General features: G+C 42.8%; 1 protein-coding gene across 1 annotated transcript in view; it reads right to left on the bottom strand.

Moving 5' to 3' along the window:
• Nucleotides 1-6,342: 6,342 nt before the first annotated feature.
• Nucleotides 6,343-12,509, bottom strand: part of mbtps1 (membrane-bound transcription factor peptidase, site 1) — a 29,604-nt gene continuing 23,437 nt past the window's right edge. The window contains exons 17-23 of the mRNA XM_030426188.1: nucleotides 10,355-10,479; nucleotides 10,161-10,238; nucleotides 9,865-10,005; nucleotides 9,617-9,748; nucleotides 9,385-9,511; nucleotides 8,601-8,731; nucleotides 6,343-8,169 (exon numbers count right to left, since the gene is read on the bottom strand). Of these exons, the coding sequence (XP_030282048.1) occupies nucleotides 7,949-8,169; nucleotides 8,601-8,731; nucleotides 9,385-9,511; nucleotides 9,617-9,748; nucleotides 9,865-10,005; nucleotides 10,161-10,238; nucleotides 10,355-10,479 (955 nt within the window). The 3' untranslated portion in view covers nucleotides 6,343-7,948. The remainder of the gene's footprint in view (nucleotides 8,170-8,600; nucleotides 8,732-9,384; nucleotides 9,512-9,616; nucleotides 9,749-9,864; nucleotides 10,006-10,160; nucleotides 10,239-10,354; nucleotides 10,480-12,509) is intronic.

Below are 12,509 nucleotides of genomic sequence, written 5' to 3'. Positions count from 1 at the left end.
CATCCGGACCAAAAAAGAATGATGTGGACCGGCAGTTGGAGAGTGCTGGTTCACATCCTGGGCATTGCCGAGGTGCCCCTGAGCAAGGCACCGGCCCCTAACACTGCTCATTGGCCACCGTAGCACGTGTGGCTGCCCCTTTGCTCATCTCCTCTACACTGCGTGTTTGTGTGTGCGCACCTGTGTGTAATGTGAGTGGAAAAAAGAATTTCCCAATTTGGGATTATAATAGTACATCAAAAAAAAAAAATATGTGGCGGACCCTGCCACTTTTCTTGCTTCAAACAGTGTTCTTGCGACCTAATTTTCCTCTGATAACAGCTTGTTTATTGAATTATCGCCTCATTTATAATGTAAATGGCAAAATTCTGAGTTTGGGATTCTTCTCCAAAACTACATAATGCCCCTTTAAGTGAAAATCCACATGTTCTACTGGAACAAATTATTTGGTGATAAAGAATTCTGTCTAGGCTGTTTCTCTTACACACATTCTCCCTATTACCCAGTCTACTGCCCTTAGAAATGATGAAAATATGTTCTAGCTACGTATAATTTTTATTTTCCTCAAATGAGTTACATATAACAAAGAGACAGTGGGTGTGGTGTGTACGTCTGGGAGTGTGGGGGTGTCTGTGTGTAGGACCACCTGGCTCACTGTCAAGTCTGAGGATGTCAATAAATGAGGGTGAAGAAAATGTGGGGACACAAAATGTCTGCGTGGGGCCACAGTGTCTTGCGTGCCAGCTGGCCAGGCCACAGGCACTAAAGTCAGTGAAGGTCACACACACGTTAGAGTCCCACATGGACAACATCGTTTCACACAAGCGTTAAAGACCAGATCATTTATATTTGTGTGTGGGTGGAGGCAATGTGATTACACTTAAGGCTGTGAAGAAAACTGTCATGAGGGATGTGGAGTCGGTCAGGCGAGGAAGGTTTTCTCATCCGCCGTGCTCATGTCAAACAAGGTTTCGCCTGCACCTAGATGTTAAGGAAACAACGTGAGAGAGGCCTTCGCATCAGTGCTCTCTGTTATTCTTCCTCAGAGAAATATGCAGCAATTTACTGCTGTGAGGGACCTAATTGATGTTGACTGCTGCTTGTTTTTGCACCCTTTTTTCTTTTTATTCATCCTCTCCCCTCCACTTTAAAAGCTTTTATTGTCTTTGTGTTTTGACACAAAGTGTTTTCAACACAAATAATTATTGAAAAAAGATCTGTTCTACTTAGCACGATGAAGGCAGAAATGGTGTCTGGTGCTCTTGGAATAAAGCAGAAAAAGGGTGATTACAAAGGCAATCCAGGCACTCCAAAAAAGAAAATATCAAAAATGGAGGAAGGAAAGAGGCTATTATAAGGCCTTGACTGTAGTGGCTAAATCATCAAGGCCAATCATTTAAAAAGCCAACATGTTTCGATCATTAGGTCTTCCTCTGGGCTTCGTTGTAATCACAAAGAATGATTGTTTTTGTCTAATGATTTATCGTTCTGCCGCTTGTCTAGCCTGGAAGGAAAAGTCAGCATGAAGTCAGAATTACTCAGCTGAGACGACAAGTCTGAATAGAAAAGAAATGTCCAGTGGTAGAACGTGCACAGCAACCTGTAAATTTCATGCACAGAATTGATGTGGCGTTAGAAAAGCCCCAAAACACCTTGTTCACCCAAAAAAAAAGAAAAACACTGTCATTGTGTTTCACCTGTGAAATTGAGTTCCTGACTTTTAATTTCATGGATGAAATTAAAAATAGCAACACGAATCAATTTCCTGCAGTACAGTTGCAGGGTAACGGATTGTGCCCCCGTAGGTTAAAGCCAGCTTTCAGGGGGAAAGACAAGACATGGACCGAATCAGGAACTAATATGCTGATTTACATGCATATCCTTTCTGTTGGAAATCAAAGGAAATATAGAGGACATTTTGTTTCACGAATTCTCTTTAACTATGAGTAAGCCGCCAACCAGGATTACGTATGGGGATAAGGGGGTGTAAATGAGAAGGGTCCTTTCATTGCTCAGGTGCTGCAGCCCTGCTTTCAGATGACAGTGGGTAAGAAAAAGAGGTACTTTCCATGTCACAAGTCTCAAACCTGGGCAGTTAGGTCACAAGAAGTGACTGAACTCTGTGCTTTTAACAGTCTGTGTACAAAATCTACTGATATCATAGATGTTTTAAGTCGACGCATGATGAGAATGGCTCCAAGGACGGCACCGTCAGTTGATTGGTTCATCGTTCTGTTTGTCACTGAAATATCTCAACAACGATTGGTGGATTGCCATGATATTTTAGACAGATGTGAAGCCCACTGACTGTGGTAATCTTGTGTCATCACCAGGTCAAAGTTTACAACTTATCAATACAGTTCAGTACAATAGTTTGTGACCAGATACCTCCAAGACCTGTAAACTTAACACATTCCCATCAGTTGACTTTGTGCTTAGCCCTAGTTAGCCATTAGCATACCAGCACCCAAGAGTATGATGGAGTTAAGTTAACAAGGTAAACAATAAGCCTTCTAGTCATGAATATATCAACATATCATATTGTAAATACGAGCAAGTTAGCACGCTGACTTTAGCATTTAGCTCAAAGCACCACACCACTACAAGCTACAGCATCACAGAGCTGCTAGCGGTGAACAATCACCAATAAGACCAGTATATGTTGTGTTTTGGTGCTGGTCTATGCTGGTTTTTCCAGCAGGGATGAAGGACGCTAGTAAAGCAAAACAGTACATGAAATAAGCACAACTGAAACATCACACAGGTCGAACGATGGCTTGACTATCTTTAAAGATTACAGTTACAGCTGAAAATGACAAAAAGAAGTCAGCAAGCTTGCAGATATTACATATCAGTTTACCAGTTTCTTACCCAGAAGTGACTGTTGCTGTCATCACAACTGTGGCAACGTTGTGTTATGGGTAATGCAAGCAGCAGATTTTGAAAAGGAAGAAGAGTGCGCCTGTTTCTCCTGTGGTGATGTTGATCATTTGGTTTTAAATGGTATGTTATGAGTCCAGCTGTGTTAGAGGAGTGATTTGCTCATTTTCGAAACCCACGATGCAATTTAGCCACTGAGTGAAATCACTGGATGCTATTTATCACATCACATGCAGCTTCCTCTGGAGCCACAAAAGGCTTCATGCTACTTCTTCACATATGCAGTAGTACTGCCCAAGACCTGTGAACACACTTCAATCTGTAAAATTACTTAAGTTTCCTTTAATGAAATGTAAAAGCTATATGATTGTCTGTGTCTTGTTACCTTATTGTTGTGATAGGAAAAATATGAATGATGTGTCATTGTTGCTGAATGTTTTGCAGGTTGCCATCAGTTCTTTGATAGCCCCAACTGGTCTGTGTGTCTTTTCCTGCCTATACAACCTCACTGGCTGCTTTCTTCTGCTTATGATTCCAAGCACATTTTTGTTATATCATAAGTTGTAATCCTCGGGCCTGGGCAGGTTATCAAGTCATTCCAAGTTAAAAGGCTAAAATCCAAGTGAAGTCATTTGCGTTAAACTCAACGTCAAGTCTTTTCTTATTTTTCAAGTCAAGTCTAAAGTCATCTGATTCATGACTCGAGTCTGACTCAAGTCCAAGTCATGTGAACTTGAGTCACGGCTTGAAAAGTTTGTCGCTGGCTGCCACAGTTTAGTCTCGGCTCTGAGGCTCTGAGGGGACATCGGGAGTTACGGAGGAAAGCAGCGAGAGGGACGTGTGAACAGGTGTGACCGGAGGGGAAGCAGGAGTGTAGACATTAGCCAGCCCTTCATGCTCACACAGACATTAATGGATAAAGTGGACGGGGAGAGGTACTGGCTGGTAGGACGTCTGATGAGAGAAGAACTGATGAGGGGTTGAGGGTTCAGCTCAGAGCCGCCACGGTGTCTCTTTCAACTGCCAGTCCAGGATGCGAGCAGGCGACCTGATTGGCCCGACAGGAAGTCCCGGCATCTGGGAACTGTTGAGGGAAAGAGGGCATGTGACCTCCACTCACCACCAGCTTTCCCAAATCTTGTTAGCACAGCTAGCTGGCTCCGGGGTCATTTCCCAGTTTCCCAAGGTTCCAAGGGAGATTAGTTCGCCAGCGGGGCCGTCATCCAAGAGGACGGGTGACAGATTCACAGGCTGATCTGGCCTATTAGGCTCGGATAAAGAGCCAAAGCTCAGAGCCCAGAGCACGCCGACGCACATCACCTCTGATGAAATCAACCTGCATCACTGAATTCAGCCCACAACCAATCCCAAAACCACGAGTGAGATGGAATTAGTCCATTCAACGTATAATTACTCCAGAGAAATAACGCAATCATTCCTTTGCAAAAGCCTGAAATGGAAATGGAAGAAATACATTTTAGTAAGCTGCAGAATGAAAAGGTATCAACTCATGTCACAAGTTTACCTTTTCTGCTCTGCTTGTGGAGACTGTAGCTGAAGGTTTTTATAGGTTTCATCACACCTTTGTAATGCCCACAGTGCAGTGATGAGCAACTTTGCAAGAAACTGCGAGAAAAATAAAGATTAAAACTGAAAGCATGATAGTGATCGCTACTGATGACTACGGATTTCCCAATATTTCTAATCTTAACAATCGTTTTCTGCTCCATGGATGCTGCAGCTTTGGGGGGGAAAAAAAGACAAAATCTTCAGGCCTTCCTTAAAGAAACAGTTCAATGTAGAAAGAAGAGCAAGAAAATGTAGTCATTATCTACTCATCCTCATGACAAGGGAAAGTCAGGTGATGTTTCGTAGTCAACTAAACATTTCTGAGGCCTCACAGCGAGACGGCGTTCTGTTAAGCAACTGCAGAAAACAACAGGAAAACACCCTCGATGCCTGGTTAAATTCATCCGCCAACACGGACAGGGTGTGTGCTAACGCTTTTAGCTTTGCTGCTGCGGTGAAGATTTGGGTTTAAAAAAGGCTGTAAATAACCTCTCTGCAAATAAAGTTTGAATTGTGGCAACTTTCTAGAGTATGGATGACTCTGGGTGAGGTGTATGAGGTGTGATTTTGTTTACGGCAGTTGTTTTTTCAATGTTCTAAGACACGTCTCCGTCGCCTTCAGTTGTTTCGGGGACTGCTGCAGCACTGTTTTGCTGTGAAGCTCATAAATTGTTTTGTGGACTATGCAAATGACTCGAGTCGAGTTTTGGGTAAGGTTATCCTTCAAAATGTGTCCCTTACACTATTCTGGCCAGTCATCCTTTTGCACGTCATTACACATCTCTCCTGTCTTCAGCCCCCCCCCAACCTTTAAAACTCCTATTTTATAATGATTCTACAGTGAATAAGGCTCCAGCTGTCTTCTTATGAAATCACTGGCTTTATAGTTTTTGGTGGTGGGAGATGAGTTCATGCTCACAGGTACTGACTTGTGTCTCTGCGTTTTATTGGAATAACACATGGATTTCCACCTTATCCACAGAGGGGAAAACAAGAGACAAGAAAATACTTGTTGCCTGAAGAAGAAAAAGGTTTGCTTTTTATGAACAAAAGAAAATGGCGGCCCTTGGAGGGCGGGGAAGTCATTATTCCAAAACGTGTTATAAATATCGGGGAAGAAAAACAGAAATTGGAACGAGGCAACAGAACTAACACATTCCTTTCACGGCTTATCACTTTCAACATGGCAAGTCTGAACTGAATGCCTTCAAAAGGCTGCAGCATCTCAAGAGAGCTCCCACTTTTCACCTCATTTAGTACTGTGATAAACGTGTCACAGCATAGAATAAATGTTATAAAATCAACCAAAGAATAAACTTGATCTTCAACTCATCTCTGATCTGCAAAATTCAGACGACTGGCAAATACTTTATTTTCTCTAAACTATTCCTTTAATCAGCTTACGTCTGAATGACGCTATAGGGAACATTTACATGCAGTTATCATAAGTTTAAAGTGACTCTGACTTCCTTTTCCAAAAAGCACATAAACTGAGAATTTTCATAATAATCTTATTAATGAGGTCATACTACAAGCTAAGAAATACAAATGTATTTATTTCTCCATAAGTGAATAAACAAGCTGTTCTCAGGGGAAAATAAGGTCCCCAGAACACTGTTTGAAGCTAAAAAGGTGGCGGGGTCCGCCACATAGAAACAAACTAAAACAGTATGAAATTGGCCATTCATTCGGCCATGAAAACAAAGAGTTGTTTTATTTGGCATAAAAAAAAATAATTATCCGTCGCTGAAGGTCTTTCTCTTCTGATGAATAATTTTCCCCCAAAACTACATAGAAGCAGCTCTATGTAGTATATAGATGAAACAGACATATAAAAAGTATCACACCTGAGAAGAGATACAAGAAACCCTGGGAAACAAACACCAAGCAGACCACTTTTGCTTATGCTTTTTAATTGATGAGATATATTTAAACAAGTCTGTCAATCATCATGAAGGATCAACAGGATCAATATCAACAGAACGCCTGGCCAGAGTTCATTCATTATAGAAAATATAAAAACAATGAAAAGACCGTGGATCTAAACAGACGTGGGGCAGGACCTACAAAACAGCGGAGGGTGACACAGGAGAGGACGACTTGATCATCCGATGGTCCTCATGTTGGTCTGCACGACTGCGTGTGTGTGTGTGTGTGTGTGGGGTGTGTTTCTTTCCGTGTGTTTTACCAACTGCTTTATTCTTGGCCCAGGTGAGACCTGAAAGTAACATTCGTCCTGAGTGACGGATCACAAGCGAACAACTCTAAACATTAAGCTGTTTCTTAAGTTCTCACCTGGCACAACATGCTTGAGTGACCACGTGTGATCGTGATCTCACTTATAAACACATCCATCTGTGGGACAAACAAGCACTTCCTTTTACACAAAGACAGAACTTAATGTGTAACATTTGTCGAATTTACAAGAGGGCCCAATAATTATAAGTAAGTAACATTGCAAAAAGTTTCGAAAGTTTCACAGAACTCAACAACTCACAAAATTGAGCCATTTTTTTAAGGGAGTCTGGAGACTTTTACCAAAACAAGTGACCACATTTGTAAAATTTATTATGTTTACCCATCAATAAAATGGTGCCTTCTGTATATATTTAATGCAAATGATCAGCTGAGACAATATACAGCTGCTCAATGTGGCAGGTAAGACGCACATTAGACAGGCGGGCACAATGATGCTGTGACAATCCGACACTTTGTATAAGAACTAACTTATTCTATTGTATACAACGCATAAGATACAAGAACACATGAATAATTTTAAATTTGCCGTAGCCGTTTCACAAAATTTTTGAAGTATCTTCTCACTCAACCAATCTCAAAACTTTGGGATCCATTAAGGTAGTCTGGGGATATATTGCAGTCTCTAGTTCAATGGATAGATTGGTTCAAACACAAACATCAGCTGCTAACACTGGTGAGTAAAGAGACCCCAAACATGTCATTCTCTTTAATGCTATGATCTGTCCACTTGTGATCACTTGGGTCCACTTGGGTCACTCAGGATAGATGATGATACCAGGTCAGAACAGGGCCTTAAAGTGCATACAGTATGTATTGTATTTTGGTGTGTGTGTGTGTGTGTTTGTTTGGGTACGAACAAATTCAATAAATATAAAAGTCAGACACATTTCATTCATAAAGAAATAATTTGGTCAAAGTAGAGGGAAATGTAGGCGACCTGTCAGGTGTACACTGTGTTTTACATCATATTTGTAACACTGGCTAACACTGTTCATTAGTCCACAAACACCCACAGACAGCTTTCAACAGACGAGAGGCACAAAAACTGTTTCAGCATCCAAGAGTCACCCGGAGTCGCTGTGTGTTCGTGTCCGGCAGACCGGAGTTTACCAACAGTCAGACGTCTGCCTCGACACTCAGACTCCATGAAGTTAGCGCAACACAAGTTGTCCTTTTGTCAGCGTCTCCCTTTTGGAGGTGAACCCAGCTCCCCAGCAGCAGCTCAAAGCCGCAGTCCCGTTCAAACCGTGGGGTTCTTCCCAGTGGTCGTCTGCTGCTGCTGCTGCTGCTGCTGCTGCTGGAGGTACGTGGGCCGTTTGATACGAGGTTTCCTGCGCTTGGGTTTGCTCTTGGCCTTTGTGAGCTGAACCACGAAAAAGGACAGGACCACCATCGCTCCCAGGAAGGCGAACACGGGGATGGTCTGGCCCACTTCTTGGTTGTAGCGACCGGGCATTATCCCTGAGCGGAGGGAGGGCACAAATCACATGGGGCTTCATTCCTTGCATTTAAATACCCTGTTATCAACTGTTAATTAATTCATAAATACTACAACATGCCGTTTTTTTTAACATTCTCAAGTTTGTCATTTTGTAGCTTTGAGTTGTTGTAAAAAAAAAAAAAAAGGCCTTTCTGCTCTGTTGATGATAAGCCTTTTATACATTCTGACATTTATAATAATGAGCCACTAATCGACGGTGTCAAACTGAAGAAAAAAAACTGTTACACAGTGACACATGTATTCTTCCATGTCTTACATCAACACCATTTCCACTGCAAAAGCTGCTGCGAAGTTTAATGGACTGTTTTAAAACAATGTAGTCCACAAGTACAAAACTCTAAACTGATCATAAGTCAGATGACTCAGAATATAACTTTGAAGTGTGTCTTACCTCCAGGGATGTCCCAGGCCCCACTCTCCCCAGGAGAGAGAGGTCTGACCTGGGGACGGTAGGCCCTCACGTTAGGTAGAGCCACTTTGTCCAGATCCACTGAGAGAAGCTTCTGGTGCTTCCACAGGTTACTGCGAGCGCGAGAGGGAGAAACAATAAGAGAGAGGGTGAGGCAGAACCTCTACAGCGTCTGAGTCACTTAAAATGTCGACTATGGCAGAGTGTACAAAACAGACAACTCTGAGAATATACACCTAGGATAATAGCAGGGAAAACTGCCATGGTCAACCATATTGGGTTTTCCCATATACACCGGCAAAAGTCATTTCACTGTTGGACAACTGATTATTTCTCATCATAAATACAGATAGTTCCGAGATGTGAACAATGTTGTGCATTACAGCCTTTCAAACTGAATTTGCTGGTATGAGTTTTCCATCAGACTTGTGTTCACTTAGCGCCGGCGTCTTTTTTCAATTGTTCCCAATAACGAGCAAGCATCTGCAACAGCAGGCAGCCTCTTATAAAAAGCACAGTGCCCTAGCGTCTTTTTTCTGAGTGCTCCGTCCTGTGCAGCCCCTCTGGGTGCCTCAAGTTGTTTTTCTCCTACACATCATGTCATACACCCACATCCTTCTTGCTCTGTCCTGATGTCAAATAAAAAACAACCAGATAGTAAACTGCAAAGGGGCAGTGTCAATTATACAGCGGCGGTTGTCAAGATATTGTTGTCATAGAGACGAGACACATGGGCATCATGTGTTATGTGCACACAGGCTCTTACCTTGGTGCTGTCTCATTGACTGGCTGTGGCTTTGCCCAAGACAGGTGGGGGCAGGCAGGTAGTGGGCGGGGCTTTGGATCTCCCAGGTGAGCCTCTAGAACCTTGGAGTAGCGGTAAAGATGGTTGCCTGGAAGAGAGGAGAGAATAAATCTTAATAATGGGAGTAATAAAGCAGCGTTAACAAGCTGCTTTGCAGAAAGACACAACAATAAGTAATGAGTGACGGACTCACCTTCCAGTCTCTGTGGCAGTGGGCGCTCTTGGCCTGTGGGCGGTGATACCCTGCTGTGGGAGTGGCTAAGGCTGGGAGGCGTCATACTGTAGGAAGTGTACTGGAGGAGGGCGTCAAGCAGCCAGAAACAGTCTGAGAGATCGGAGACAACAAAATATTACTCACTCTGCCCTTTTTCTGTGCGTAAAGCGTGATAAAACACAAACGCACACACACATGCAAACACACACGCACAAAGGAGAGCTCACCTTTCTGTCTGTGGCTGTCGTCTATACAGTTAGAATCGCCATACAGAGCGATGCGGCCTCCCCCATCGGATGGTGTTTGGTACAGCCCAAGGATGGGAACCCCTTCCACTACCGCTGTCTCCTGCTTTAACACTTCCAGACCTGTGAAAAGAAAAACACACACACAGTGGTGTTACATCTGAACTAGAGACACACAGATTAAAAAGTTGCCTGTCAGCCTGCATGGCTGCTGGCCAGCACTGTGCTACACTAAGCTGAGTTCAACACTTAAAGAGGGGCAGGAGGAGTGCTGGTACCTTGGTCTTTTAGGTTCTTGGCAATCACTATTCCATCCTCTGGGAATCGGGCGATGCTGCAGCCTGAGGCATAGTACACTGTGACAGAGACAAACGGCCATCCTTACTTTAGAAAAAAAATGTGTGAATAACAAAAGCATTTAAGGTGAACAGAGGAGCATGCCACCGGACTGAAGAGGGTTTGTATGTCTTACTGTCATGATCGGCCAGGGTGAAGTCTCCCTCGTACAGCCCATCACTGAAAGCCATCCCCCACACCGAGATCAGGTCATTCAGCGCTGGTACGTTAGCGCCCCCTGTGTCTGGCATCCACCACTGCCTGCAGGTTACATCAAGGAACTCAACTTCATAACCATTCATTTATGCAACAAACATATACACATCAACCCAAATAACAATGAACAAGTCACCTCATAATGCAACAACAGGTGTAACAAACAAAGGACTTATTCAGGGAATTAGGTGGTGACATGAAAACAAGGAAAAAACCTGCAACCTGGCACAAAATCACTTTTCAGCTGGTTTTATAAGGATAACAGTGGCAACTTAAAGGAGCATGCAGGATGTAGTCTGGTGAAGAAATTTTAAATCAGATGAGAAAGATCAAACTGTCTATGTTGTCATGACTGAGGTCAGTTCGTCTATCCAGTTTATTCAAAGGAGAACACACTTTCTTAATGTTTTACTTTGTTTATATGTGGCGGACCCTGCCACCTTTCTAGCTTCAAACAGTGTTCTGGGGACCTTATTTTTTTCTGAGAACAGCTTATTTATTCAGTTATGGAAAAAACGAAATCTTTTTGTATTTCTTAGTGTGTATTATGACTTCAATCATATTATGAATATTAAAAACATAAACAGCCCCCTGTTATGGCGCACACACTAAATGACGAACCTTACGGAATTCAGGCATTTATGTACGAGCCGGAGTCGGAAACCGAACGGGAGAGTGAAGAGGCAGAGACGGTGGAAGAGACACATTTACAGCAGGATGCCTCTGAATGGTAAAATCTTTTTTTTTCCGTCTTACTTTTCACACTCGTGTTTTACATGTAAGACCTGAGTTTTAATGCTGGCAGTCACTATGTATGGCGTGAAAATGACAGAGAAATAAGCAGATTCGGCGTGCTCACTCTGGCTGAGGACGGCTGTGAGCCGATGCATATGCAAGTAGCCTCCTGTGGTAACGTCACCACAGGAGCAGAGTCAAAATCTCGTGCTTTAGGAACGCGCACTACTGTGCGCTATTCCTGTTCGGAAAAAGAGCCAAAGCGAAAAAAATAAGCCACTTTCAAACTCCAGCTTTTCAGGCAAGTTTCAACAGAGGTCCAACACCAATATGCATGATTTAACGAGAGAAATTGCGATTTCCGGGTGATGACTCCTTTAAAATTCTGACTTTGAATTTCTTCTCCAAAACTAAACAGTGTCCCTTTAAAAAGATAATCAGAGAAAACCCTACAGCAGCACATTCATAAAGTGAAAAAAGTCTAATTGGATTTTCTGTATCAGGGCTGATTTGTCCATAAAAGGCAGCAGTGAATGAAGCAACTCTCTAACGAACCCTTGCCATTCAATTAAAACTGAATTACTCAGCACAATATTTTGGAGCCATAAAGACTATATTTAGCTTAATTTAAGAATTCTAATCCTGTGGATTTGGTGCGACAGCTTGAGTGGGATATGAATGGAGCAGCGAGGAGTCATGACTAATTTGGAGCTCTGCATGGGGAGCCCGAAATCTGAGAAGTCGTGATATATTATATCTATTATGGAGCGAGGAGGCATAAATAGTCCAACACTGCAGGAGAGTGTCGGACAGAAACTGTGATACAGTGGGCCGTTAGCTGCCCGACACAGTTTATCATGCTGTCACTACAACATGATGAAGCTGTGGGCGAAAGCAGGAGCCTTTGAGGTAACAGCTGTTTAATCACTGAATGGTGTCATAATGGAGGAAGAGGACACATGGATCATTTTAAAGAAATGGACACAGAGGGCTTCCAAATAGAAGAGATGACTGCAGAGCACAAGTGCACTACAATACAGCTCAACTTCTTCCAACTCATTCTCTAAAACCGCAATTCATCAAACAGCACTCTGCATTACTTATTGAATTTGCTTTGGACTGCTGAGGCAGCAATTTAGTTGGTTTGGTTTTTAGCTGAGAGTGAGAACAGTTTTACACTTCCTCAAATTGATCTACAGAACTGAAGAATCCCTGTCTCCAAATATATTTCCAGGACTGTTTATTAAAACATAAAGCACTGTCACTGTACGAGCCGGTGCCAGTTTCTGCCGACAGTTTATTACATTTGTCATTTGTAGAATAATTTAAGGCTCTGAAAA

The sequence above is a fragment of the Sparus aurata genome, chromosome 8, assembly GCF_900880675.1.
Source record: "Sparus aurata chromosome 8, fSpaAur1.1, whole genome shotgun sequence".
Lineage (NCBI taxonomy): Eukaryota > Metazoa > Chordata > Actinopteri > Spariformes > Sparidae > Sparus > Sparus aurata.
Note: the sequence above shows the minus strand (reverse complement) of the source record. Positions and strands in the feature narration are given on the sequence as shown.